The sequence below is a fragment of the Pelodiscus sinensis genome, chromosome 12 (assembly GCF_049634645.1).
Source record: "Pelodiscus sinensis isolate JC-2024 chromosome 12, ASM4963464v1, whole genome shotgun sequence".
In the NCBI taxonomy this organism is placed as follows: domain Eukaryota; kingdom Metazoa; phylum Chordata; order Testudines; family Trionychidae; genus Pelodiscus; species Pelodiscus sinensis.
In genome coordinates this window covers 2,051,781-2,079,619 of record NC_134722.1, presented here as the reverse complement: position 1 = coordinate 2,079,619, position 27,839 = coordinate 2,051,781, and the positions used below count along the sequence as shown (strand labels likewise).

The 27,839-nt window shown below is 55.6% G+C and overlaps 1 protein-coding gene across 2 annotated transcripts in view; it reads left to right on the top strand.

Moving 5' to 3' along the window:
• TANGO6 (transport and golgi organization 6 homolog) overlaps positions 1–27,839 on the top strand; it is a 71,946-nt gene that overhangs the window by 7,573 nt on the left and 36,534 nt on the right. For both annotated transcript variants that reach the window (XR_012906620.1, XM_075939794.1), the window contains exons 3-12: positions 139–255; positions 4,321–4,471; positions 5,127–5,263; positions 7,197–7,359; positions 9,565–9,647; positions 17,561–17,673; positions 19,127–19,303; positions 20,106–20,232; positions 22,285–22,476; positions 25,741–25,875. Coding sequence is in view for 1 of the 2 variants with exons in the window: in XM_075939794.1 (XP_075795909.1) it covers positions 139–255; positions 4,321–4,471; positions 5,127–5,263; positions 7,197–7,359; positions 9,565–9,647; positions 17,561–17,673; positions 19,127–19,303; positions 20,106–20,232; positions 22,285–22,476; positions 25,741–25,875 (1,395 nt within the window). In the remaining variant the exon portion in view is untranslated. The remainder of the gene's footprint in view (positions 1–138; positions 256–4,320; positions 4,472–5,126; positions 5,264–7,196; positions 7,360–9,564; positions 9,648–17,560; positions 17,674–19,126; positions 19,304–20,105; positions 20,233–22,284; positions 22,477–25,740; positions 25,876–27,839) is intronic.

The following is a 27,839-nucleotide window of genomic DNA, read 5'->3' as shown; positions in this document are numbered from 1 at the left end:
TGGGTGCTTCACAGCTGGTGTCCTATAAGCTGCTAATGGTCCAGTAGAGGGAGCCAGAACCTAGCAAAATACCTTACGCTGCTGTACTGCTGCCCGTGTTGCGTTAATATTCCAGCCCAGGGACCTGTTATTTTTCAGAGCCTTACCGAAGAGAAGCGAGCCCGCTGCAGAGAGGCCTTGCAGAGCGTCTTGGATCGAGTCTACCAACCTCTAGTAGTCCGGGAACTGCTTGTCCTTCAGGGTGGATCTAAACAGGTACACGGGCTGCCCGCTGGTTCTGTGGCTGGTGCAGGCATATCTGACTCAGGAGGCTGTCTCCAGTGCCTGCCCCTTCCAGCGGTACAGGAGCTGGAATGTGACATGCTAGAGCAGGGGTGGGCAATAATTTTTAATGGGGGGGCCAATCCAAGAATTTGGTAAGTGGTCAAGGGCTGCAGTCTTCCATGATGTCAATGGAGGAGGTGCAGAGACTGGGATGGAGGTTGGATGCAGAAGGGAGCTCAGGGTAGAGAACTGGGATGCAGTAAGGGGTGTCGGGTCTGGGAGGGAGTTTAGGTGAAAGAGGGAGTGTGACTTGGGGCAGGGTATTGGGGTGCAGGAGGGAGTGCAGGGACCAGGAGGGGGTATGGGTGCAGGAGAACATTCTGACCTGGGGGGCGGGTGCAGGAGGGAGTTCAGGGACCAGGAGGGGGTTGTGACCTGAAGGAGGAGTGCAGGATGGGGTGCAGGGATTTGGGTTGTGATCAGGGGGTAGGGGATTGAGGTGCAAGGTCTGAGAGGGGGTATGGGTGCAGTAGTAGGGGTGCAGAGAGTTTGGGCTACAGGGGGCAGGGGGACAGAGGGTGGGAGAAGGGAGGGGCTGGAGTGTCAGAGGCAGGCTCTAGCTGGGAGGTGCTTACCTGGGTGGCTCCTGGCCAGCAGCCCAGAAGGTCCCTCAGGCAGGCTCCCTTCCTTTCATGCCTTCACATGCCACTCAGAGCAGCTGGCTGCAGGGCTGTGTGGTTCTCTGAATGCGGCAAGCCTGGGCGGAGGGGAGGCAGGGGTAATTTGTGAGCTGCCTGTTCTGCATATAGGCAGCTCCCATTGGCCTGAAACCAGCCAATGGGAGCTGCGCAATTGTGCGGGGAGCAGGGGCAGCCTGTGAAGCTGCCCCTCCCTCCCACCCTTTCCCGGGCTTGCAGTGTTCAGAGAAGCCCATGGCCTAGCAGCCGGCTGCTCTGAGCAGTGTATGGGAGCCTGCCTGAGGTCCCCGCTGGGCTGGTGGCTTGGTGGGCCGGATCCTGCATTTTGCCCACCCCTATGCTAGTTCCTAGCTACCTTCCAACCGGTGGGATGAAGACAAGGGGCTTGGAATTTGCAGCAGGGACTTGCATTTGGAAGCTTTATTTTTACCCAAGCTACATACTAAGAGTCAACCTGCTTTCTTGAAAAGAGAATGGAAGCTCACAAGTTCTTTTCCTAGCAAGGATGGTGCCCTGGGTGCTATGTGGCTTCACCAAACACAATGAATTTGGCCCGTGGTGGCTAGTTGGTTTGCTTCCTGACAAACCAGCTGAATTCGTACCAAATACGCTCTGATGCCTACTTCCTCCACTCGAGTGGGCTCTGCTCTTTGTCCTGGAAACTTGGCTGTTACCAGTAATGAATAATGCAAAAATATGCTAATACAACATTATGGATTAGAATATAAATGCACAAAAATCAGCAGAATTATGGCTCCTACGGCATCAGTGACCTTGCTACATTGAACATAAATATTTATGGCACAGAATAATAATAAACCCCCTACGTGTGATGCATGCAATTTAGCAGAGTTGCTGTGAGAGCCATAACTGGGAATATGTTAATTTTTGTGCATTTACACTTGTAGCAAGGATGCCGAGCTTGTCCGTTCCACAAACTGACTGTAGCACCACACTTTCTTCTTTGCAAAACACAGTTGTCCAGTGAAACACCTTGTATGCATTGGGTGCACTATCAATGGCAAATAGACATTTCCGGCAAGGCTGTGTTTGTTGTAGGGGTGTTAAAAAGTGGTTAATTAGGCAACCGTAGTAACTGCTGAAAATCGTAATGGTTCCACGCTGCAGTTCCTGCAGTATACAGGTTAGACTGCAAAGCCTGCAGTGCAGCCGGCTTCCCGGGAACAGGTCCGGCAGCCAGTGCACACCAGGACCTGGCTCCCGGCTGCCAGCCCCACTCCTGGGGAGCCAGCTGCACTCTGGGTTCTGCAGGATTAGCTTTCTACTGCAGAGTCTGCAGCGTGGGGGGCAGCCAGCTCCTCAGGAGTTGGTGCATGCTGGAAGCTGGCTTTTAAACAGCTCCCACCTGCTGGTCCCACTCCTGGAGAGCTGGCAGCCAAACCCAAGCTGCTGCCTCTGATACAGAGGCAGCAGCACAAGGTGGCAGCTAGCAGTCCTGCTCCCGGCCCCACTCCCAGGGAGCCGGTTGCCGTCCTGCGCTGCAGGCTTGGATACAAAGCCAGCAGTGCAGGGTGGCAGGCGGGGCCAGGACCTGGGGCGTCCTTGTTACGGTAACTAATATGCTCAGGGTTATCAGTTAACCATTTCTACTGTTATACTGTTACGTCCCTAGTTCATTGGATTGGGTGCTTTGCCCTAGACCTCCATGGATAGTGTGTTCTTACCAGTGGGCTTCTGTCACAGCCAGTACAGCGCCGGGTCAGCTGTTTGTGTTCTGTCAAGCTTCCAACATGACTGTCCTGGTGGGCTGTGTGTGAGGTGTTTAAAAACAAAAGAAGAGGGTGGGGAATGTCCGGTTGTCCTGTGGAGTGGACAGTTCCTGGCTTAATCTGTACAGGACCTCTGGCTTTAAATGAACAGGGGCATTGCTGCTAGATGCACATCTTTCCTCCCATGTTGCAATTTAAGTGCGGCCACGTTTCCCCGTGCTCTGCGGGGTTATGAACCAGGGGAATGCAGCACGCTGAGAACAATGTGGCTGTCAGGAATTCAGCATAACACATCTGGTGAAACAAGAGGGATCTGACTCTTGGTCTTCACACGCGAATGTACCGCAGAGTGTTGCCCCTCCATTGGATTTGTGTATTTGCTTTATACTGCTAGGTTGCCTGGCAAGGAGAATATTGGATTTTCCTTTGAATAATCCGGCATGGATCCTCACTTCTTAGTGTCCTTTAACTGTTTGAATACCCTTTCTAGTTGCTTATCTGTCTAGTTAACAGTGTTCTTGTGCAGAGCATTATTCTGACCCACCTATTTGGACGGGCAGGTCTCAATCAAAGTTGACAATTTTGAGCTTTAACTGGTTTTACTTAGCACTGCAGCCATAAAGGGAGGGCAGCTGCTCAGTGAAGAAAGCCTCTGTCCAGGACTGAGCTTGTTCCCACTTCCTCTGGAGCGTTAGGGTAAAGTCACATGAAAGGACAGTCTGTCTGAGGGCTCGGGTGTCTGATCTCTGGCACGTCTCATCCGTTGCCAGTAGCCTTGAATCTGCACCCAATCGCTCTTGTTTGAGCTGTCTTCTCCCATAAACACCCTCTTGGTTAGTGTCGCTGGTCAATGCGGAAATAACGAGAAAGGGGGTGAGTAAAGCAAACGTGCACCAGCCTTCTCCGCTGTAGGTGTGGCAGGTGGCTGAGCAAATGCTGTCCATGCAGCCCGCATGCCGTCTCTAGGAGGCACTGCTCTTTGTGCTGGAACAGCACCTGACACATGGAAGTGGTGTTTCCTTTCTGAACCACGTCACCTGTCGGTTTAAGCTGTGTCTCAGTCTGTTTATGATGTGCCCAGCAGTCGCTGGGGTCAGACTTGCTCTCTTGAGCACAAAGAGCCCTGGTTCAGCCTGAGTGCTCTGTGAGACCGTCAAAGCTGGCATGGGACCTCAGGAGGCTATCACTAGGGGCAGAAAGCTGTGCGTCAGAGAGGCTCCTGCGATGCTCAGCTCATCTAATGAAACCCTAATTATCCTGGTGCCAGTGCGAGGGGAAGTGATTTATTGACAATTCCCCCGGGTTGTGTTCCTGCCATCACACCGATCAGACCCCTTCCGAGCAGAGACCTTGCGTCTGTGATGCCTGCACACCACTGGCATTCTCTAAAGCCTGGTTCCCAAACTGGGGGGCGTGTGAAGAAATTCCAGGGGGGGCGTGAGGCGACCCAGCCACCCCCCCCCCCCCGTCAATCCCACCCCAAGTTTTGCTGCTATTTTTTCGGGGGGGGGGGGAGGCGTGAGGGTTTCTCAAAAATCAGAAAGGGGGGGCGTGGTGCCAAAAAGTTTGGGAACTGCTGATCTAAAGCAAATACATTTCCTGTTCTCTCCTCCCCCGTATCCGTTCAGGGCTTGCGGTCCCCTGGACAAGAGGTGAAGCAGCCGCTTGCCCAAGCCCCAGCGTGGCTTCGGCGTCTCTGTGGACAGCTGCTCTCGGAGAGGCTGATAAGACCCAATGGGGTTCAGGCTGTTGTTCGGGGCATCGTGGAGGGAGCAGGAAGTAAGTTGCTCAGACACTGTCATCTCTCTTGCGCAGATGATGAATGAAATGGGTCTTCCAGAGTGGGTCAGAGATCTTCCCATCGCATGAAAGAAGCTGGAGAAGCATTATGGAGAGAGATCTTTATTGCTGATCTTTTAATTGGCGCCTATTTCTGCCAAGGGCTCTGATGCCTGGGAACGGTGCTCTGAGTTATGAATGATAATCGTCCTGGGAGGGGAGTGGGATCCGTTCCACACCCGCTAGAGTTGGGAGTCCCGAGGCCTGATGCTGCCCTCTCTGGCCAGTTAGCTCAAGGGGGTTTTCTCCAAGCCTAGGTGAACGTGATCTCTGGCACTCGACTGCCGTAGCCTGCACCCCCAGGACCCGCCAGGGCCACCGGAGTTTTGTGCTATGGCTCTCGGAGGGGGGCTAGCTCACCCCAATGCTTGGCTGTAATGCTTATGAGTGGGAGTTGATGGCTGGAGTCTGAGGCCTTTAATAAACCGTTGGTCCCTTGCTCCAAGCAGCAGGGCTGGCCTCTGAAAGATACCTGGGCTAAGGAGATCTTTAGAAACAAAAATCCGATTTTTAGCCATGGCTTCAGAAGAGAATGGAGGGGTGCTCGCAATGCCAGAGTCTAACTTGTCTGTGCTCCGCTCTCCTTCGCTTGCAGCCGGGGCAGCTGGTGGCGGCAGTGCTGAAGCAGCAGCGGCCGACTGGAGAAAGTGTGACCTAGTTGCTAGGATCCTGTCCTCCTGTCCTCAGCAGTCTCTGTCCCTGGAGGATTACTACCGACAGGTGTGCCCACAGGTATGCCCTTCCCTGCCTTTTTCCCCAGAGCATGTCTGCAGTGCCGCAAGGAGGGGACTGGGTGCATAGAATTCTCTCCCCTCCCTAGCCTGAGGTCGTGCGTGGCTTGGCTCTGCTGGGAGAACGCACTGGGCCGAACTGGAGACTCCGTAAACAGGAGAAATTGCCAAGAACGAGGAGTCCTGCGGCACCCGGAAGATTAACACGCTTATTTGGGTGTAAACTTGCATGGTCTGGAACCCGCCTCGTCAAAAGTCTCCACTCTGTGAATCTGATATAGTGGGCTCCAGCCTGCGAAAGCTTCTGCCCAAATGAACGTGTTAGTCCTGTGGCATCGTCAGAGCTCCTCTCCTCGTTGCTTTCACTGACACACACTCACACATCTACCCCGAGCCGTCTCACCCTGCTCCGTGTGCACGCCATGGAGCTCCACTTCCCCTTCCTGGGAGTTTGGCTGCAGTGATCACTTCAATAACCGGAATAACAGGAGAACGTGAGCTTCAGCTTCACCGGTCAGGGCCTCTTCTGGATAAGCCCCTTGTTCCCTGTGTCCTAGAGACGCTCCAAGGTACGACCCCCTTACAGCCTGGGTGGAGCGGAGATCCACCTGCTAGCAGGATAGTAATAGAGATGCAGCCGTGTTAGTCTAGTCTAGCTGACACAAAAGACAGGACTATGCAGCACTTTAAAGACTTACAAGATGGTTTATTAGGTGATGAGCTTTCGTGGGCCAGACCCACTTCCTCAGATCAAATAGTGGAAGAAAATTGGCACGACCATATATACCAAAGGGATACAATCAAAAAAAGTGAACGCATATAAAAAGGACAAATCAAATTTCAGAACAGAGGGGAGTGGGAAGGGAGGACAAATCAAATTTCAGAACAGAGAGGGGTGGGGAGGGAGGTTAATGTCAGGAGTGAGCAGTAATGACCGTGTCTCTTGTGTGCAGTTCTCACGCTGACCATCAGAGGAGCCCGACACTCCAGTGTAGGGGACCTGTGACTGTTACAGGCTCTTTCTGAACTAGACTTATAGGCTATGTCTACGCTGCAGAGCTATCTTGGGTACCAGAAGTATCCTGAAATAGCTATTCCGCGTCTCTGGAAGCAGCGCGTTATTCCATGAGGGTTAAAGGGAATTTTGGAATAACAAGTTATTTTGAAGTTTGGTGCTGTGTAGAGAGCGCCAAATTTTGAAATAAGCTATTTCGAAATACACTCAAAATCAACTAAGCAATTTGCATAGCTTATTCCGAGCTAAGGGTGCTGTGTAGACGCACCCATAGCCAAGTCAAACAAATTCCTTTACTCTTCTACTGTGGCCTCCTAACCACTTTCCTTGCTGCTGGCTGTACATGGACCCTTGTGTTTCCCTGATGACGTCTTCAGCATGAGTGTTTGAGCTGGCCAAACTGCTGCTCCTTTTGTGACTCTCATGCTCTTCTGTAGCTTCTTTCATTTAAGGATCTCAGATCACATTGTAAACGTGAAATAAGCCTTAAACAAGCTGTGAGGGAAACTGACGTGCAAAGCGCTAGGGACTTATCCAAGGCCGTGCACTTGGGAAGTAGAGTCTGGTCGAGATCCCTGGAGTCCTGTGCCTTTTCACTAGGAAACACTGCCCAAGCTACGGGGAGGCCCTCGAATGTAAGAAAAACTGCCCCATGCAGCTCTTGCCCCCAGAATTGCTGCAGGTGTCTCTGTTCTCTCAGAAAAACTCTTATTGAAGATTCCCCCTCCCCCCGCACCTTTCACTGCTGCACACACTGGGGGGAGCGCTGCCTCCTCCCGATTCGGAGCTGGGAGATGTCTCCTCATGCGTGATGCTCCATTGGAACAAAGGGAACAGGGCACCTCCGGCTCATCCATCAGCTGGAAGTGAGCTGCTCTCTGTTCCCTGACCCGGGCTGTGTGTGTCATTTCCATTCCAGATTCTAGACCTGTTGCATATTCAGGATAAGTTGACGGCTCGCCAGTTCCAGAGAGTTGCCACCACTGCCCTTCTCACTATGGCCAGCGAACACCCTCAGCTGGCAGCGAAATACCTGCTGCAGCCTCTGCTAGCGCCACTTCTGCAGTGCTTGGATATGGCAGGTAACGCTCATGTGGGCCTGTAAGAGACCAGACAAAACCTCTCCATCAGAAGGGAAGGCTGCGGTCTCGTTCTGTCATGCATCAGTGGGCTCAGTCCCTGGAGCGCTCTGCAGATCCCGAGTCCTGGTCCTTCCAGCGAGGGTTCCTCTTGATTGGCTAGCTTACCGCTTCGTTTCCAGGCTCCCACTGGAACTTCTCGAAAGAGGCATTAGGCCAGGAACACTGTTTGTATAGCTAGCTGAGACCTCTGCCTCTTTCTGGCTGTGCTGCGAAGGAAGAGCTGGGTGGGCTGTGTATGGCACGAGTCCAGAGACTGATTCCACCCTGCGATAGCTGCGTATATTCCCTCCTGAAAGCGGTCTGAGAGTGACTTTCTTCTCTGGAGGCCAGTCACCCTTGCGTGGGGAGGTCTGGTTTTCGCTGGGGGAAGGCAGGAGGAGCACAGTCCGGGTGTAGCCTGGCAGTGCTTGTGCGAAGGAAGATACTTTCGTGTGCTAAGTCACCTGCTCCGTTTTCTCACCCAGCATTTGCTACACTGCCCAAAGCGTCTCTACCACACTGTTAAATGACTCCAGACTCTGCTACTTCCTGTGGGGAAGGTGTTGCAGTCTGATCAGCCTTGCTCTTAGTGCCACGGGCTGTTGGAGGGAAATCTTTGGCAGCCCATTACAAACATACCTGCTTCCCAGCTGGCAATCCACCAACTGCATGGGCAGCTTTGTGATCAATGTGTAGTGCGGCAGACTTGATGCTGTTGTGATGGAGTCTGATGCTGTGTCTGTTCTGCAAACTGTGGCACACACAAGTTAAGTTGGCATGAGGCTGCTGCAGTTAGCGTGGGCCTGCTCGTCTTGCAGCAGTGCTGTGTGTACTGACCAGGAGTGCTTCTAGCGATACACGGTGCCGTGTACTATGGGTAGGTACCCTAGTGTGCAAACTGTGACCATCTAGTGCACCATCGTTCAGTGCATAGCGGGGCAGAAGTGAGTCATGCAGGGTGATTAGGAGCAAGGAGTCAACTTCCCAGCATGCATGGTGTTCTTACTTCCAGTGCACAGAATGGCTGTAGATTTGTCAGTCAGTGTGTCTTGTAACACCACCATCACTGTAGTGGGAAATAAAGGATCCTCATCCTACTTCCGGCTTGCCCTTGGTAGACTGTGATGACGTCTCAAACGAACCATGCTTTGTAGCATAGCTGAATCCCCTGGTCGCATGTCCCCAGATCCTCCCTTTCCTCCTTCCTGGTCCCTTCCCCTCTTCCTCCTCCTTGCTGTTCAGACTCTGGGCCTGTGACTTAGCTCCTTGGAAGCATCCATGGTGGAGGTGTGTCTGCCAAGTATGGCGCACTGCTCTTTGTAAAGTGGCCGGTCTGTAGCGCAACACCCGATCAGCTGTTGGTCTCCTTCTTGTGGTATGCCTGCCTCAGGTCCTTCGCTTTCGTGTGTCGCTGCTGCTGGTGCCTTCTCCTGCATCCCCATACAACCTGCTCGTACACACTGATATTTCAACGGCTGGCCTGTAGCAGTGCCCACACAGGCTCTTCTCCCCAGGGGATCCCCTATCTACTCTAGGCTGCGGCATGTAGCCATCATGGTCAGCTGGGGGGATGCATGCAATAATGGAGAGCTGCCAGGTGTGCTTGTCATCCTGGAAAGTCAGGAAAAGGCATTTCAAGAATTTGCAGGGCTTTCAGGAGGCGAGGGGGCCTTCTCTGTGACCCTGGGGCAGCGGTATTCATAACTGAGACCAGAGTGGTCAGTGTTGGGCATTGTGGGAGAGCTGTTGGAGGACTGCTGGGATTGCCCTAGGTTTTGCTGTCTGTGCTCACAATGCATCAACCTCAGTACCTCAACCATGGCTCAGTATTGCTCGGGAGGTGGTGTTACTATGTCAGCAAAATGGAGCATTTGCATTAATTGGAGATAAATGTAAGTGTAGACACATGAACAGCGAGATCAATACAAGGTGGCTTCTGCCAGCTCAGCTTTGCAGTGTCGACCAGGCCTGATTCTGGGGACTGCTGATTTCACCAGTAGCTTTTTGCTTCCTTCTGTCTTGTCCTAGAGCCCAATGGCACATGCGGCTGTGCTGCCTGTCACGCTGCCTGGGGACTAGAGCAGTGTACTGGGACAGTGTGTCTCCCTGCTCTGGAAAGGTGCCTGTGGCAGCGGGTCTTGATGCTCCTGCTCTGTGGTTTTTTAGAGATGGCAGTGGACGACTTACCTGCGGGGACCGTGCTGGTGAAAGAGGCAGAGCTCAGCCGCTGCGTGGAAGATGTGTTCAAGGTACAGTGTCCGATCCGCATCTCTAAGGGTGTAGCTGTGCCTGAGGACGGAAGAGAGAACGGTTTGCCCGGAAAGTCGGTCTTCAGGGCTGGGACCCGCCGAGGCATTTGAGATGAATATTTTAAACTGTAAAACGAACAAAATCTCTAATGCAGCCTCCATGCTGAAGTAAGGTGGAGTCTGGGGAGCTGGAACCAGGGAGGCCATGGCCCCCCACTTTTTAACATGGGGGCCGTTTGGAGTTAGGGGGGCTGTGTTGCTCCCCCAAGCTACAAGCCTGGGGCAGGCACAGAGTGGTCCTGGCAGAGGCTGCAATTTGCATCAGGGAAGGTAAGGCAATCCGCTCCCCCCCACGCAGCATAGCCCCTCCCTGCAGCACCAGCCTCTTAGTGGGAGGGCTGAGGTGGAACTCCCAGGCCCCTGCCAGGGGCAGGTGGAGGGTCTGTGTCTCCCCCAGCAGCCCAGGCTCCCTGGGCGACTCTTCCTACTGCCCAGCCGAAGTTGTTCCAGCACCCCTTTCCTTGTGTACAGAAACAGTTCGTCTGGGGCAAGCCGGGTTTTGAACCCACCCTGCCATAGCCTCCAGCAGGCTAATCATCTGTGGGCCCCAGTGGCGCGCAGTCGCCCCTCTTGGCCATGGGACAGATCCGAGTGCGTTATCCAACAGGTTGTGGCGAGTTAGTCTGGGGCAGTGCTGTGGGGTAGAGTCACGCTCGGCTTGCTGCGCACTGATGTTCATGGAGACAAGCCCAGCAAATAGCCCTGTGGAGAGTACAACCGTGGGGCGAGACTGGGCCCTTCCATGCTCTGCCGCCCAGACGTGTCCCTGGGCAATGTCACACAGCTCCATCAGTGCACGAGAACTTGCTGCCTGGCTCCTTCCCCAGGAGCCCGAGTCCGTCTGCAGGCCCGCTGCTGGTGACACAGGCTTTGTTCTCTCTGGAGGCAGCCTTGCAGCAGGCAGGGAGGTAAAGCATCACTAGTCTGTCACACCGCTGCTTCTCTAGGTGCACCATCATTGTGTGAGGGGGGCTGAATGGAGAGTACAGCATTGCCCAGGAAGCTGGCCCTTCTGCATTCCTAGCAGCCAGCTCTGCGACCGTTTAACGTGTGTGTCTTCATCCTGCGCTGTTCTTGTTTTGCATCAAACGTAGAGCTGCACCAAGTCGCACGTCTTTCAGACTGGGTGGGTCACTTCAGCTCTAGGCTCTTTATCAGCCACACTTGTAATCTCTTCAAAAATATCCATCAGTTGAGTTTGGCAGGGTCTGTTTGCCATATACTTCTGTTGAGTGGGATTCATTATTTTACCTTCCCTTAATCCTTTTATAATCAACTCCTGTATCAGCTGCTCTGTTATTTTTGCCTGGCATCCACATCTGGCAGATGCATCTGGAATTACCCATGTTGTCTGGTTTACCTTTTTAAAATATCGGCACGCTATTACTTTTCTTCCAGTCTTTTGGAACTTCCTCAGGGCGCCAAGACTTACAGCAGCAATAGTTCAGAATAGGGATGTAAGTGACTAGTTGACTACCTGGTAAGCAAGTGCTTCTAGGGTAGTTGAGTAGGAACTCAGGTAGTCACTCCTCCCCCTTGCTGGCTCTATTTGAGAGAGGCAGCAAGGGGGGGGGGGCGGGAGCACAAACTGGTGCTGGGGGGAGCCAGATTACAAGCTGGTTCCCCCCAGCACTGTCTCCGCAGAGGGCAGTGGGGAAACGGCGCAAACAGGGACTGAAACAGTCCCGCTTGCCCCGGACCCACTGCTGCTCCTCTCCCTTTGAATTGTACAGGAGCTGCCTGCGGTTCCTGTACATTTCAAGGGGAGAGAGGCAGCAAGGGCTGAGTCTTTCCCTTTGAAATATACAAGAGCCATGGGTGGCTCTTGTACATTTCAAAGGGAGAGGCACAGTGGACTAGCGAACGCTCCCCTTATAACTGATGGAGTAGTCGATGGCAATTTCATGGCTGCTCGATTAGCTGATGAATTGAAATTCCACATCCCTAGTTCAGAAGGCTCCTGTGCCTGTTCTTGTGAAGCTCTTGGATGCTGATTTAAAAATGTCCAATTTCAGTAGCAGGTGTTTAATACCCTCCTGAGACACTAGTGAATGGAAAGTGTTTCCCACCCTCACCTGATAGGACTAGCTCATCGGTGTTTCCCAACTACAGAACAGAAATACTCTTTGTTGCCCTTACTGTAAGGCTTTTGTCAGGCTGAATACAATTGCCAACAGAGGTAAAGCCTATTAGAAAGGGGGAGGAAACGAAACCTCACCGGTCAGCCACAAAGGACACATTGTTCTTTTTAGCTGCCTAGTGCTACAGGAGGGTGAATAAAGCCAGGACATGACACCGAGGTTGGATAAAGAATGTAGAGAGAGACTTCCTGGCCAGGGATGCATATCTAAGTGGCTCAGGTAAAGTGGGCTGGAAAAAGCATCAGCTGTCTCTGGAGACTGCAGCTGTTGTCTGCTCAGCTGTTTGCTTGGAAGGATCGATCGTGCTGAGCTGAGTTCTGGAGGTGGCTGGCTCCGTTACTGGGACATGCCCATGCTAGCATTAGTTTTGGGATTATCATAAATCTCGCTCTGGGATGTATCCAATACTAAACCTTTCAGCTCAGATTTGCGTCCCCTACCCAAGGTCATGTTCAAGTTCTCCTTGATGGAGGTAAACACAGTACATGTGCCAGGTAGACTTCTGGACTCTGCAAACACCAGCTGTCCTTGAAAGGACTAAGGCCCTGAGTTGCTTGCCTGGATTCTTGCAGCTGCAAGATCTCTCATGGGGGGAAGTGAGCAGTGCACTGCTGTCTGGCGACTCGTGGAATAAATGTATCTGTCCAGTGTTGACTGTGCAGCTGTCCACGTCGCAACTGACCCGTCCGTGATCGTGTTGGCAGCTTCAGCATTCTGCAGAGACAATTCCCTGCATTCCTGTGAACGTTTGCCGCCCAAATCAGGATGGAGGCGTATGGATGGAGTGGAACTTGTGGGGAAACTTGAGCTGTTTCTGTCACTCCTCTTCCTGGATTAACAGGGGTCTTCTATCTTCAAGGTGTTACCTGACACCTTTCCCTGGAGCTAAACTAGAGCAGTTCAAAAAGGGGAAGGGGTCTTACAGCGAGGGTGAATAACTTGGAACAGATGATCTAGGGACGTGGTGGGTTCACCGTTGCTTGGAGTCTTGGGCTGTGTCTACACTGGCATGAATTTCCGGAACTGCTTAAAATGGAATACTATTCCGTTTTCAGTTTTTCCGGAAAAGGAGCGTCTACATTGGCAGGCTGCTTTTCCGGAAAAGTGTCTGTGGCCAATGTAGATGCGCTTTTCCAGAAAAGAGCCCCGATCGCCATTTTCGTGATCGGGGCTTTTTTCCGGAAAAGACTACTGGGCTGTCTACACTGGCCCTTTTCCAGAACAGTGTTCCGGAATAAGGACTTATGCCCGAGCGGGAGCAGAATAGTTTTTCCAGAATAGTGGCTGATTTTGTACAGTAGAGCATCGTTGCTTTTCTGGAAATTCAAGGGCCAGTGTAGACTGCTCGCAGCTTATTCCGGAAAAGCGGCTGATTTTCCGGAATAAGTGGCCCAGTGTAGACACAGCCTTGCTGTCTAGATTGGAGGAGGTGTTCTAGTTCATCCAGGATGTATAGGTGTGATGCCAAGCTACCTGAGTGAGGCTTGATGCCTGTGTTCTGTGGAGGGCCAGGCTAGATGATGCTTATGGTCCCTTCTGGCAGGGCTGGCCCTGGACCGACTGGCAGTCCAGGTAACGGATGTCTATCTCCCCCACTTGTTAGACTTTTGAATGCCTTTTCTTTAACGGCATTTGCAGCCCATCTCATGACATTGATGTGTGATTTGTCATATAAGGTAAATTTGCACACTAGGATCTGTAACGCTGTCTTCATTCACGCCATATAGAAGCAAATCAAACATTGTTTTCTCAACACATATAGCAACTTTTCAATTGTCAGAATAACTGGACTGTACTAACATCGAGGCATTGAACCAGCATTGGCTGTACCACTATTCACTGGTATTCCAGTAGGTGACTGCCTTGGAATATTAGCCGTAGTTCTGTTTCAGATATTTCCTCCTCAAATTTGCTCTTTTCTGCAATCTAGATTGCAATTGAGCTTTTTGCTTCCTAATACTGAGCTCCTGATGGCTTCTTCAGGAGCATGTTTTATTTTCTATGGGAGTGAAGAGGGGGAATAGAAGAGCAAAAGTCTGTTCTATTGTCTTAGAAAGTGATCAAACATTGTGTTAAGCATGGCAGAAGAAGGAACTGTATTTTATATTGTTGTGTAGATAGGAGTTCAATAGATAGCTCTGGCATCTTGTTAAGTATGTCCTTTATTAGTCTACTCACGTTCTTCAAGTCTCAGAACACAAGTACACTTCCAAAATGACACAACTAAACAAGGTTAACAATATTGCAGCTGGATTGTCACTAGACTTAGTTTGTCCGTATATCTGGCTGGCTGACTGGTGATGCTCCTCTCCTTATGTATCTGCGAGGGGTCTCAAATTCCCGACCTGTGGGCCATCCCCAGCTGGAGCAGTTTCGCAGTATGGTCTAGGAGTCCGTGGAGCGGGAGGATGCGGTCTGCTCCCATCCCTCAAGCCCTGCCTCTTCCCACCCCCTCTCCACCCTCCCATGGCACCCCATCCCTTTGGGGCTTACTGGGGGTACCTGGTGCAGGGTAGCAGTAGTGGTTGCCCCTACTCTCCCCACGGTGGCAAGTGAGTGTGCCAAGTTTGCAAAACGGCTCTGACCAGGGAGGGCCCATGGCCAGGGGTTTGAGAGCCCTGTTCTAGGAGGTTCGAGCAAAATACAGTTCTCAGAAAGTCCGGAAGGTTCTACAGAGGTCTAGAGCATTCTCAGAGGTTAATGAAAAATGACTCCCCATGTGAAATATCTGAAACGTTTTACTTCAAAAGTTGGTCAGTAACAGCAAAACCAGCCCCCGAGCCCGGCGCCTCCTCAGCGGTTGCTTGCTTCTAAATCTAGCCCTGCCTCTGGCCTGAGAATCTATGAAATATTATGTGCAGTGGAAAAAGTCCCCAAAACATGGACGGGAATCACTTTAGACTCCATCTAGAGCTTCATTCTAGCTGCTGGGAGCAATCTCCATTTATACCGTGTCTGTCAAGCTGCCCCAGTTTTAACCTTCCCAGAAGAGAGCTAACTGAATTCTCACCAAACCTAGCTTGGACCATCACTGCTTACCCAGTTCCTCTCTTGTGCTGCATTCCTCCCTCGGGGGCGCTACCCCGCAGAGCGCTGGAGGAATAGTGAGGAACATCAAGTTCCCTTTCTCTCTGCTACTGTCGGAATGTGCTCGCCGGGCAACAGAAGTCCAAGGACACGGGCGGTCGGTAGCATCATGCTTTCCAGATTTCTGAGCCCATTGGGTTCCCTTGCAGAGCGCCCCTCAGCAAAGTGGGGGGCCTTCCCATACAAGTAATAATTTCATCCTAAACTTGAATTCTGCTCTGAAGCCCTGGGCAGCAGCCCTCCCCTTACTCTGCCATGTGCGATTCCTCTGGGCTGTGTCTCCTCAGCACTGCAGACAAGGCTTCTCCTCAGCAGTCACCGCCCCTTTCTAGCATCCTTTGAGGAGCAGTGTAATTACTAGTCTGCCTCCGGGCCCTGCTGTTGCAGGGTGTAGATCCCTAGGCGGAGAATGAGCTCAAAGCAGAGCGATGGTGATTGGGCCAACTGCTGCCCGAGGTCATTGGAACAGAATGGCTTTCCTGCTCCTGCTCCTGCTCCTGCTCCGAGGAGGCGATGAGAGATGTGGGGGAAGGAGGACACTGGAGGACAGGAACACTGAGCTGTACTGTCAATGCTGAAATCTGTGCGGGGGGGAGTGCCGACTCAGCGTCTGAGCGGGAGTTCCTTCCCACAGGGATCTGCTGCTCAGAGATGGGATGATCCCCTCACCTGCAGTGCCCCGGCGAGGGACCAGTCCGAGGGAGGCGGATGGGCCTTTGGGTGGGGCTGGCATTGGCTGTGGTCTGTGGCTGGGGAGAGGAACACGCCTGCCCTTGTGGTGTTCTCCTAGGCTGTCCACTGCAGCCGTGTGCTCAGGACTAGGTCCAGACAGCTGATGCGGTGCGAGAGGCCTGAGCAGGTAATTCCCTCTCTTCCCGCATGTCACTGCTGCTCCCTGAGATGCGGGAGGGGGGTAAAAGGAGCAAACGGCCGTCTTGCCAGAAGCCTGCAGAGTCTCGTGTGCGGAGCAGTGCTGGGATCCAGATGAGGCCTGCACTCGATGGAGCCAGCATCCCTGTGTCAGTGGCGAGTCGGCTGCATTGTGGGGCTGGCGTAGGAAGGAGTGGAGCAGGAGAGCCCTCGTGGCTCAGCCCAGGTTGGAACTTGATCCTGTTCTGCCAGGACAGCGGAAAACGAGATTCACGCCCGTCTCAGTAGCAGGCTACTCAGGGAGCCCGAGGCTTGGCCCCGCATCCTGTCTGTGGAACATGCTCTCTGCTGTGGACTCCCGAGCTCTGGACTAGAAGGGCAGCGTCAGGCACAATGGAGTAGAACTGCAAGAAGCTGCTGACGGGATCTTTGGTAGAAGCCCTGGCCGGCAGGCAGAGACCTGTCAGGGGGCGTGATGGTAATGCCCTGGGGTGCAGGGCGGAGCTCTCCTTCACGGCAGAGCGCTCTGGTCCTGACAGCAGAGACTGACAGCGCCGACGTCTCCTGGCAAGCGTGCCCTTGTTTGCCAGCAAGTGTCATTTGATGCTAGTGGGAAATGCTCCCTGGGTGTCACCAGGAAGGCTTTGTATGCGAAAGATGCTGGTTAGGAAGCACGGCTCTGTAGGGATTAGCACGGGCAAAACCCTCGCTCACCAGAACGATAGTCCAAACGCGCATCAACCGAATCCCCTCCTGGCCCTCGCCCTCCGTCTCCGCTGCCTTGTTGCATCGGACAGACAGTCACACACCTGGAAGTGCAGCCTGAGATTAGCGCAAGCCCTAGGAATTGCTGCTTGCCCTGCAGCAGCCAGGGGCATCTGGAGTGGGAAGGAATAGTCGTGCTCAAAGGACCAGTGTGCCCCAAGCAGGCACCTTCTCCCAGCCTGCTGAGCTGAAGCAAACTCAGTTTGCTAACAGGTTTGATGTTTTATTTGCCTCTTCCTGGCACTCTCTCCAGGAAAAAAAAGTACCAGACCCACAAACCTATTAGTTTGAATTGGCCTTAACAAATGCTCACACCTGACGTGGAGTGTAACCGCTCAGCACTTTCTCCGGGTTACCGCCTTCTGCACCGGGTGTCTGTAACGTGATTGCTAGAGCCGCCATCCTGGGAGGGTTTTCAGAGAGACTTCAAAGCAAACCTGTAAATGGTAAGACTTTGCAGGCTCGCCCTCCCTGGGCTTGGGGGCAGGGAAGGGAGCTGTGGGGTGAGGCTCTGCTGGCTGGTGAGTGCCCTGGAGGTGGGGAGAGGCTGCTGAGGGTGGCTAGGATGGTATTTGAAACCTCTCTGGGCAGGTGCTTTTGGAAACAAGGCGGGGGGGGGGGGGGAGGAGTGTCTCTGAAGTCTCTTCAAAGGGCCTGTCTCCCAGGCCCTCTGCTTGAGTGTCTCACTCCGCACACAGCAGCCCAGCCCTGGCTTTCGGGAGACTGCGCGTTCCCACTGTCTCGTCCCATGGTGCAGTCTGTACTGGCCGGGTGCCTGGCTGTCCCCTTGGAATAGCGCTCAGCTCCTAGAAGGCTGGCTGCTGCCAGTGCTCAGAAGCAAACAGGGCTGGGGGGGTGACTGAAGATGGGCAGGGCTGGGCGCAGTAACCTGCCCCTCGTGGGACAGAACCAGTCCCCCCGGGCAGCTTGTGCCTTTCTCCTGCCCGCCCTCTGCGCTGCAGGCTGAGACCAGACCCTTCTCTCCCCCAGGTGTACGTGGCTGGGAACCAGCCCTCTGGCGTGTTGCTGGAATCCTTGCAGCCGGCCCTGGGAGGGATTTTCTCACTCTACTGTTTCACCAAGCAGAACGTGTCGCACCTGCGGTAAGGCCTGTGGTGGGATCTCCTGGCGCGCAGCCTTGTGTGCTGGGGGGGGAGCTCTCCCCGCGTGGGGCCCAGCGGTCGCGGAATCAGGGCCCAGAACGTGCTCCTGTGCTGAGCTCCAGTGGAGATGGCTGAGGACAAAGCTTGCAGCCCCAGCTCCATGCTGGCCACGAATGTCAGACACGTGCAGCAGGCCGGACCCACCACCGGCTTGTCAGGGTAGGAGGCTGTCCTTGTCTCGGCTGCCGGTAGGTCCGAAACGAGCACTTGGAGGTGGACAAGTCTGCTTCCAGGGCTGTGGGGGGTCTGCCATTACTGGGGGGGGGTGCATTCGTTCATGGTCTGGCCTTCGTGGAACTGCCTAGGAGGGGGGGATCGTGGTTGCCTAGGGACAGCAGAAAGCTGGGTGTGGGAGGCTGGGGTGTGGGGTGTTTTCTGTGCGGGCGGGATTTGGGCGCTGGGGAAACGTGAATGAATTCTCAGTACCTGGACCTGAATGTCCTTGTGCTCTGCCGGCTGTTGGAAGTAAAGAGCCATTTGTGTCCCATTTGAACGGATTCCCTTCTTCCCGGAGGGGCGCTCGACCGGCTCCTCTTCTGGGCCTAGTAGCCTTGTGGGCATGAACCCTTCGAGCTCTCCCACCGTGGGCACAGCGCCGGCACGGCACCCATGCAGCCCAGCTACTGGTGGTTTGCCACCTTCCCCTCGGCATGCGGGTTTGGACAAACCTCCTGGCAACGTGTTTCTCTCGTCCCCCCCTGCTGGGAGGGGCACAAGGGCTTGAGAGAGAGCTCTGGGAGGAGCCGGTGCTGCCATACGGACAGGGCCAGTCCTTTCCGAGGCGCAGCGGGGCCTCCGTGGAAGTGACGGCGACACGCTCCAGCAGCTGCTGGGAGCTGCATCTTCCCAAGAAGTCTGCGCCGGTGACGGGACTGCAGCTGCCCGGCCCTGCTCAGCCTTCCAGAATCTGGCGCCTTCATGACACTGCTGGGGGGGCACATCCAGATGTTACCGACACGTCCAGGCTGCGCCCCTCCCCCCGTGGCGGAGTGTCACGGCCGGCAGGCTCCTGGCCCAGCAGCAGGGGCTGTGAGGAGAGGGAGGGGGCCTTTATTGTGTGCACTTGCTTGCGTTCACGTTGTCCGGCTTCTCCACTCCTTTCTGGGGTGGACTCTTTAAGGACCCAGCTCCTTTCCCGTCCAGACTCTGGAGGAGCCGGCGAAGCGTCTATGTACCTGTCCCCTCCCTGGCCTTTACGGCGTCTGAGAGACGGCACCGAGGGAACTGCCCAAGGGTGACTGCTCCCCTGCCTCTGTCCTTGTGCCAGAGCGCGCCCCAGTGCGGCGAGCGGCGTGTCGAAGCTCCCACAATGCTGCTTTGCCCCACGGGTCTGTGCTGCAAGCAACGTGCCGGTGGTAGGAGATGGACTCTGCCATCGCCTCTTTCTTGACAGGTCACCGTGCCAGGAGATCTTGCTCTGGGTCCTGGAGAAGTCCGAGCGAGAGGTGGCCCTCTCCGTGCTGGCCGGGTTTGCAGGGCTGGGCAGCCCCCTGCCGTTTCTCCATCCGCTGTGCCAGTTTCAAGTAGCTGATGGCGGTGGTGCCATGGTCACTGTCAAAGAGCCCGTCAGGTGAGAGACCCCGTAGGGGCACGGCACCGGGCAGGCGGAGTGGCTGGGCGGCTCTCACCCAGCCCGAATGAATCTGCTTAGGGCGTCACGCGGCTCTGTGCTGGTGTAACCCAGTCCACTTCCATTGCGACTTCAGTGCAGCTCTGCACATAGGCAGGGCCTCGCTTCCCCTGGGCCAGCGCCCCCTAGGGCTGCTGCGCTCACGCCCTGCGGCGCGGCCCGCTCTTCGCAGGGGCTCTGAGCGTGTCTGTGGAGTGTTTTGTGGCCCTAGACTCTGCCCTTGTTCTTCCCGCACTGACTAGCGGCGAATTAGCGAACCGAATGCTCGACCGTTCAGCTTCATCCCCAAACTAACGGACGTTTCATCAGCTGCCGTCTGGCCGCCCCCTTTCGTGCAGCGTGTTGCTGCGCCTGGCCGTGTGCGAATGCCTGGAAGCGACGGTGCAGTGCACCCGCTTCCCCTGGTCTGGAGAGACAGGCGGGCTGGGAGGGCGTGGGAAATCTGGGACGTGACCCCTGCCCCTGACTAGCTTACCCGGCCCTCCTTGGGAGGAGGCACGGGGCCTCGCCCTGCCCTTTAGAGCCCCCCACCCTTAATCCTGGCACCCAGACCGAATCCCGTCGTCTCCCAAGTCCCTGCCGGTTGTCTCCGCGTCCCGTTGGGAGCCGGAGCGCTGCGTGGGCTGCGGCTGCTCGGGGGCACGGAAGGGGGCCCGTGGGCGTGCTGTGTAAATCCCTAAGGCCCGGGGCAGTGCCACAGCCCTGGCTGGGTCCCGTGGAGTAAAGGCCGGCTGCGTTTCAGCGACGAGGACGAGGCGCTCTACCAGAGGGTCTCCGCGGAGCAGTGGCGGGTGGAGCAGTTGGTGGACCTGTTGGCTCACTGCCAGGAGAGTGGCTTAGCTGGAGACTTTTTCATTTGCTGCTTAAAGGTAAGAGGCCGCGGTCTGTGAGCAGCCTGGCCTGGCTGGGCACAAGGGCCCGGAGGCGCCTGGCGGCCCGAGGGTTCACTTGCACCTGCCTGATGGCTCCGTGCCCTGAGGGAGGGGCAGGGGAAGAGCCGCCACAGGAACAGGGGAGCTGTGTGTCAGCCCTGAGCAGGCGCTGTCCCCTCCAGCTGTGAAAGAGTTAAGCCTTGTTCTGCCTGTTACACCTTGGTTCGGTGATGTGATGGGAGCCTCAAGGGTTAAAGCCGACTATCCAGTGAAAACTACTGGATGATGGTGAAACAAATGATTTTTATTAAGTGGTCAAAACCAGCAATTAACAAGTAGGTGTTTAAACTAGCAATTGCTCAGTACTTTTACTGCGTAGAAAAGCTTGGGCACAATTATACCCAACTGATTACAATTCTTTGATTACAATTCACTTCTATCAAATCACTATCCCTAATTCGCCTAAGACAACGCAGCATACAAATAAAAAATACAAAAAACAAAGCCAAAATAATGATGATAAAAGAACCACCCACAGCCAATCCCTCCAATGTCGCTTTAGGACAGCTGGTGGAGTTAGTCATTGATTTTTTACTGTTACAAGTTGACAACTCAAAGGTTTTTCTTCTAACACTAATACCTGGGCTAAAGCTTAACCCTTTCACATAGCACAAAATCACACTATCTATACAACTTACTTATACTTCACAGGATTATAGGATATAATTAATGCAGCTTAACTATTAACTAAACCACCAATTAATAAATTTAAGCAATACTTACAAATCCAGAAACGATAACAACATAAAGACACACTAGAACTCGGAGCATGCTCAGGACTCGTGCACCCCTATATTTGACTCGAAGGGTGGGGAGGCAGCCTCAGGGTGATCAATCCTTTAGCCAGGCAAAAACAAGACACGTGCCCTCAATACACGGAACCTCCGTCGAACAAAGGGATTGAGGGTCTTTTATACAAAACTTTGGTGTCTGTGCCATGCTAGGGTCTGCATTTGGCAGGGCCTGATAGGCTAGTGATGAGGTAGTATGACAATACTGCCCTATAGGAATTTTCGTGATGTATGCGTGATCCCCTCGTGGACAGGACCAGACGGGGCATAGTTAGTGTAAGACAATTATGTTTTATTACCCTATGTTTACTTTTTCCCTTGCCCCTAAGACTGGTCAAGCTACGGTCAAATGAGGCTTTTCTGTAAGCACTATCTAGTCATGCTCACCTCCCTATTTTTTTTGGCGCCTGTGAGTCCCAGAATGCCTATAAGATCAAATTCCATTCACAAAACTGCATTGTGCTGCCCATGCTCCTCTGAGTATCTGGGTTTTGTATGAGGGGCCTTGTGTGGCAGGATGGGCTATACGCAAAGGCTATGGACAGAAAAAGCCTGCTTTACAACACTGCTCAGTTTAACGGTGGGGTCTGCCAGGGGAGTCCCTGCCTGCGCAGACAGTCACTTCCTCGGCCCAGCTCCCTGACCTGTCTCCATTTCTTCCAGCCTAGCCACTGCCACGGCCCCGCTGCAGTGTTGGATAGGGCTGGGCCGGGCCTTGCTCTCCCCGCTGCCAGACCCAGCGGAGAACCTGTGCCCTGGGGCTATGGCCCTTCTGTGGTGCACAGAGCCCCACGCGCTGCGTCGGGCCCTCTTGAAACAGCTCGCCCTGAGGGTGGGTGGGAAGGGCGCTGGCAGCACAGGGGCACTTGGGCGTGGAGCAGCGGCGTGCCCTGCCAGCAGCAGCGAGCCCTCCTTGGCTTGCTGAGCGGCTGTCCCTGCTCATTTCCTAGCTCAGGAAAAGGTGAGCTTGCCTGGGGGCCGGGTCTCTTGTGGGTCCGATGCCAGCGCCAAAGCCAGCAGGCAAACAAGAGTCTGGCCGGTGACAGTCCCGGAGGCCCTGGGATGCTGTTGCAATCTGACGGTGTTCTGGGGAGTTTGCTGCTGGCCGGGTGCCCCCAGCTGCGTGGCTGGGGCTATCGTTGCCCGTGGTCCTCAGACCCATCTCCTGTGCTGAGCTTTCTCTGTCGGTGTCTGGCAGGAGCTGACCCGTGTGGCGGCCGAGGACGAGGCTGGCTTGGAGGCCAGGCCCCTCTCCGGTACGAGCCGGGCGGAGCTGGAGCAGTGCCACCCTCAGCACCCCGAGGGGCAGGAGAAGCAGCTGCTTGTTCTGCAGCTGGTGGCCGCGCTGTGTGAGCGCGTCTCGGACACCGTGTTCACGGACGTTGCACAGGTAGGTCGTGGCAGAGCCCGTGGGCACAGCCCAGCAGCTGGGAAATGCCATGGGGGCTGGGGGCTCACGGGACGACCTCCCACGTGACCCGTTCTGCAGTCTGGCATGAAGCCAGACGTGGCCGTGCCTTTCCACTGACCGACCCGTGTGCCAAGCGGGGGTGCGGCGGGGAGGGTGTTTCTTGCTGTGGCCGCAGGGCGGACTCAGCCTGAAGCGACCGGGAGTTTCTCTAACCCTTTCCCGAGGATGTCAGCCTGGGCAAATGGAACCGCCGTGGCGCTGCGCTTCCCACAGCCGCCCTTCTCCGCCATGCGCCAGTGGGCACCCAGCTAGGAGAGCCTGGGGCTGCGTGTGTAGGGCAGCGGGCCGCATCCTTTTCTCACTGTGGACCCCTAAACCATTTCAGCTGGAGGTGCGGCCCCCTTGGGAGATCTCAGACGTCGTCTGCAGACCCCAGGAGAGACCCACTGGCCATGGGGAGCTCGCTATACGTGGTGCTCTGCCGTTTCCAGCAGCACCTTCTTCTGGGCCCAGAAGGGTGCCAGCGGTTTTCCCTGGCCCCTCGTTCCCAGAGCCAGCTGGCCTTCCACCGGCAGTTTGAGTAATGTCCGGAGACTTCCCATCCGTTACTTATCCAAGTAGCCCCCTGGGATCCATGCTGCGGAGGTGATCTGAGCTGCCGTTAGGGGATGGAGGATTGGGGGGCATGGCATGTGGTGACGGGGCCCTTTGCCGTATTGCCATAGGGCCCCAAGAAGGTTACTCCGAATGGAAACCCTGACGTGGTGCTGGTCTTCCCACCTCATCACAAACCAGAGCAGAGCCACAGACTTGTGCTGCAGCCTTGCTGCTGGCGGGTAAACGGCGGCGTGGCCGGAAGCCGTGGCCGTGGGACGCTGCATTAGAAATGCAGGAAGCGAAGGGGGGGCCAGGGGTGGGACAGGCAGCTGGAGAAGGCCAGAACCCGTTGGGCAAGAAAGGGGTTTGTGGTTTTCAAGCGTCTTGCAGGGGGCTGTGAACCCTGGGGAACCCTGTCCCTGCTCTGACTGCAGACCTGGCGTGGAGCCCGTGCGGCCTAACCCCCGGCCTTGTCTCACTGCGTAAGGGGCTGGGGGCGCTTTGTGCCTAGAGATGGAGTAATTTGGGGGGCTGGAAAAGGCCAGTTATTCATTCTTCCCCCCATCATCAGCTGATGAGTCCAGAGCCCTTGGCTTCCCTGTAACCGTCCACCCGCACAGGCCTGCAGAGCCTGACAGTTTGCTCAGCGAAGGTCAGAAAGGGGAAGTTCCTAGCACGGGGGAGGGCAGGATATGGCCTGCGGGCCAGGTCTGGTCCACAAGCACTAGATCTGGCCCGTGGGCTGTCCTGCCGGGACCCTCCGGCACAGATCAGCCTCATGCCGCTGTGTCTGGCTACTCCCCGTGGCTCTCTGCTCCGCTCGCAGAAACCGGCCAATGGGAGCACAGAGGTTTTGCTGGGTGACGTCCCCCCTCTCCCCAGGTGCCCAGAGAGAGCCACAGGGAGCAGCCAGCCATTTGGAGCAGGATGGGGCTGCGGCAGGCAGGGAGCCTGCTTTGGGGTCTGCAGGGCTGCTGGCCAGGAGCCGCCTAGGTAAGAGCCTCCCTGCCACTGGCACGCCAGGCCACCTCACCATCGGAACCGTCTGCACCCTTCTCCCCAGCCCCCCGGTCACAGCTCCCTCCAATACCCCTCCCCGGCTCGAATCCTCTCCTGCACCCGTCCACCCTCCCAGCCCCAGATCCCAGCCTCCTCCTGCACCCCAGGCCCCTACCCTGAGCGGCCTTCTGCACCAGCAGCCCCTCCACAGAAGTGTGGCCCTTGACCACTTACCAAAAGCTTGGAGTGGCCCCGCCATGTAATGCTCACCCGCGTCTTAGGGGCTGCTAACCTACTGGTCCCGGGAGGCCCTGCCAGGTTCCTGCCGTGGGGGAGGCCTGCTAATGAATGCAGTGAGCTGCACCGTCGTTGTCTCAGCCGGGGCCAATGAAGGGCTGCACTGAAGCAGCAAATTAAAATGCTGCTTCCCTGGGAATAAAGGCCTCAAAGCTCTGAGGGAAGTCAAGCCGCTGCTGCTGCTGATAGCCCAGCCCGTCAGCTCGGGCTGACCCTGCCACGCCTGGCTCAGCGGGGGGAGGGGGAGTAGTGTATTTCAAGTATCAAGTGTCAGAAGCGCCAGGTTGCTGCCTTGCGTTGGAAGGACGGGGGAGGGCGAAGGCTGGTTTGGCTGCAGCCTGGTGTTCTTGGCGCTGGCGGCATGTGAGGTGCGATGTTGCTGAGGTGCTTTAGACAGGCCAAGCTCCTCGCACATGAGCTGCTACGGGGCCTGTACCTGCAGCCGTGCATCACGTGTATGTATTTCTCGCGCCTGGGGCTCCCTGGGGCCCACCGCCTGAGTGTCTGCATGAATTGCACAGAGCCACCTCCCCCAGCCGGCCCCGCGCCGGGAGCTCTCTGGGCAGGAGCAGCGTGTGTGGTACCGTGGAGCAGCGGGAGCCCCCGGCAAGCCGACGCCCCGCTTCCAAGTAGCTACGTCTTTCTCTGGCTCCCGGCACAGCCCGCGCTTCCTGTAATGTGCAGCCAGTTCTGCGGCCAGCCAGAGGGGATGCTGTCGCATGGGCGTGCTGCTAGCGCTTGGCTTAAGTTCTAAGGCAGGGTGGGCAACAGGGCCTCCATGGGCCAGATCCGGCCCGCCAAGCAAGTTGATCCAGCCCACGGAGGCCCTGCCGCTCCCCTGCCCCCAGACCAATCAGGGCTTGAGGAGGGCAGGGAGCGTGTGAAGTCTTCTTCCCGCCCTGCAAGGGGCTCAGCACTTAGTCAAGTACCAGCTGCTGCTCAGCTGGCGGTTGCCTCTCAGCGCAGCACTCCTTGCAGGGCGGGGCAGGGAGAGAGCTAGAGACTTCCCATGCTCCCCCTCCCTAGGCCCGGATTGACCTGGGAGCAGACATAGTCTCCTCCCTCTGGCAGGGGTGTGGGTACCCAGCTGGCAGTTCTCTCTGCGGGGGCAGATGTTGCGCACTCCCCTATCCCCGGACCAATCAGGGTCTGTGGGTGGGGAAGCATAGAAGTGTTCTGGCCCCGCCCCTTCCGCCTGAGGCCCCGCCCCTTCTGGGGTGGCCTAGGGCCACTTTAAACTTTCCTGAAGTGGCCCCCGGTCAAAAGTGATTGCCCACCCTGGTCTAAGGGATGCCCGTGTCTCGAACTGGACTGATGTGATCTGTTTCCCAAACTCCCTCCCTTTGGCAGGTGGTGGCGTTCGTGGCAGCTACGTTGCAGCGGGCATGTGCCAGTCTGGCCCAGGGCTCCGAGGGCACAGTGGAAGCGCAGACTCTGAGCATGGCCATGGGACTAGTGGCTGCCATGCTCGGAGGGGCAGTGCAGGTAAGCTGGGACACACTGGCCTCAATGCAGGAGCCTCTGAGCAGCAATGCAGGTTGCTCTGGGACAGGCATGGCGGCCTGGGCCTGGGCCGAGGGGCAGCCCCAGAATTTCTGGAACTGGGGGTAGTTGAACTGTTGCAAACAGAGACCTGCCATTTCCCCCTTCCACCGCTGAGTACAGACCTGACTTCCCTGCGCCGGGATGACACTTACGCTGGGGTTGGGTTGCTGCAACACTCCTGGCCCCTTTCTCCCCCCCACGTCCTCTGACTCTTGTCTCAGAGTGGTGCCAAGAAATTGATTCATGCCATTGCGTCAGCTGGGCTGGGCTAGTGTGCCCTGTGGTGAAGGCTGTGACTGCTGGAATACAGGGCCCAGATGACTCACAAGTGAGCCGTCTACCTGCCGCTGTTTCAGCAGCACCTTTGTGCAAGAGGTTACACTTGATGGAAGCGTTTCACAGCATCGCGCATCTTTGCACTGCAGGGATCCTGCTTCGCTGCTCGGCCTCTTTCTGCTGCTTCTTCGTTTGCCCAAGGTCTCTCCAGAAGGGGGGGTGTTTGAGCCAGAAAGCCACAAACCCTAGCTCTGGGAACAGACTCACTCGCTCAAGGAGTCGAACTAGAATGGTAGAATTGTGGAATCCTAGGGCGGGCAGAGCCCTCCAGAGTCATTGAGTCCAGCCCCCTGCCCAAGGCAGGACCAACCCCGACTCAAGCATCCCAGCCAGGGCTTGGTCAAGCCGAGACTTAAAAACCTCTAGGGATGGAGATTCCACCCCCTCCCCAGGGAACCCAGCCCAGCGCTTCCCCACCTGCCTAGGGAAATCGTTTTCCTAATATCCAGCCTAGACCTTCCCCACTGCAACTTGAGCCCATTGCTCCTCGTTCTGTTATCTGCCCCCACTGAGAACAGCCTCTCTGGACCCCCTTCAAGTTAGCTGCAGGCTGCTCTCAAATCCCCCCTCGCTCTTCTCTTCTGCAGACTAAACAAGCCCAAATCCCTCAGCCTCTCCTCCGAAATCACGTGCTCCAGCCCCTGAATCATTTTCATTGCCCTCTGCTGGACCCTCTCCAATGTGTCCACATCCTTCCTGTAGTGGGGGGCCCGGAACTGGACACAATACTCCAGATGTGGCCTCCCCAGTGCCGAGTAAAGAGGAATAATCACTTCTCCAGGGCTATGTCTACACCGGCGCGATCTTGCACCAGAAGTATGCAAATGAAGTTAAGCATGGAATGTCGCCGAGCCTCATTTGCATATCTAATGAGCCGCCATTTTGTGGAAGAGGCTCTTGCGCCAGGAGCGTCTACACTGCCCCTTCTTGCGCAAGAAAACCCCTCTTGCGCAATGCCGCTACGCTGATTATTTTTTGCGCAAGAAGGGGCAGTGTAGATGCTCCTTCTGGCGCAAGAGCCTCTTCCACAAAAATGGCGGCTCATTAGATATGCAAATGAGGCTCGGCGATATTCCATGCTTAGCCTAATTTGCATATGTCTGGCGCAGGGATAACAGTGAAGATCTGATGAGCTCCTAAGCCTGCAGCTCAGGTCACCGTGTAGTCAGCCCCATTCCCTGGCTTATACCAAAGGAAGGCCGAGCTGCTGGGGGTCTTTTCTACACAGCGGGCTGTAGTGCTAGCAGGCGTTCATTCAGGGAAGTCCTCTGGCCCGAGAGACGAGACGGGGCGGACTCCGTGGTTCCTTCTGGCCTTATGCGCTGGGACTCTGTGTCCCGGTTCCCGTCCCTCTCCGGCGTGTGCCCTGACGCACGTGCAGCGTCTCTGACAACAGGGACAGGGCTCGTTGCCTAGCGGCTGCCTGTACACACTGCTTGCTTTGATTTAGAACATACACGTTCTCCTGGCCTTGGGGCCTGGGCCCCTTTGTCATAAAATAGTCCCGTGAAGGTTGAGCCAGCAGCTGCGCCTCACCTCTTGGCCAGGAGGAAATAACCACAGATGGC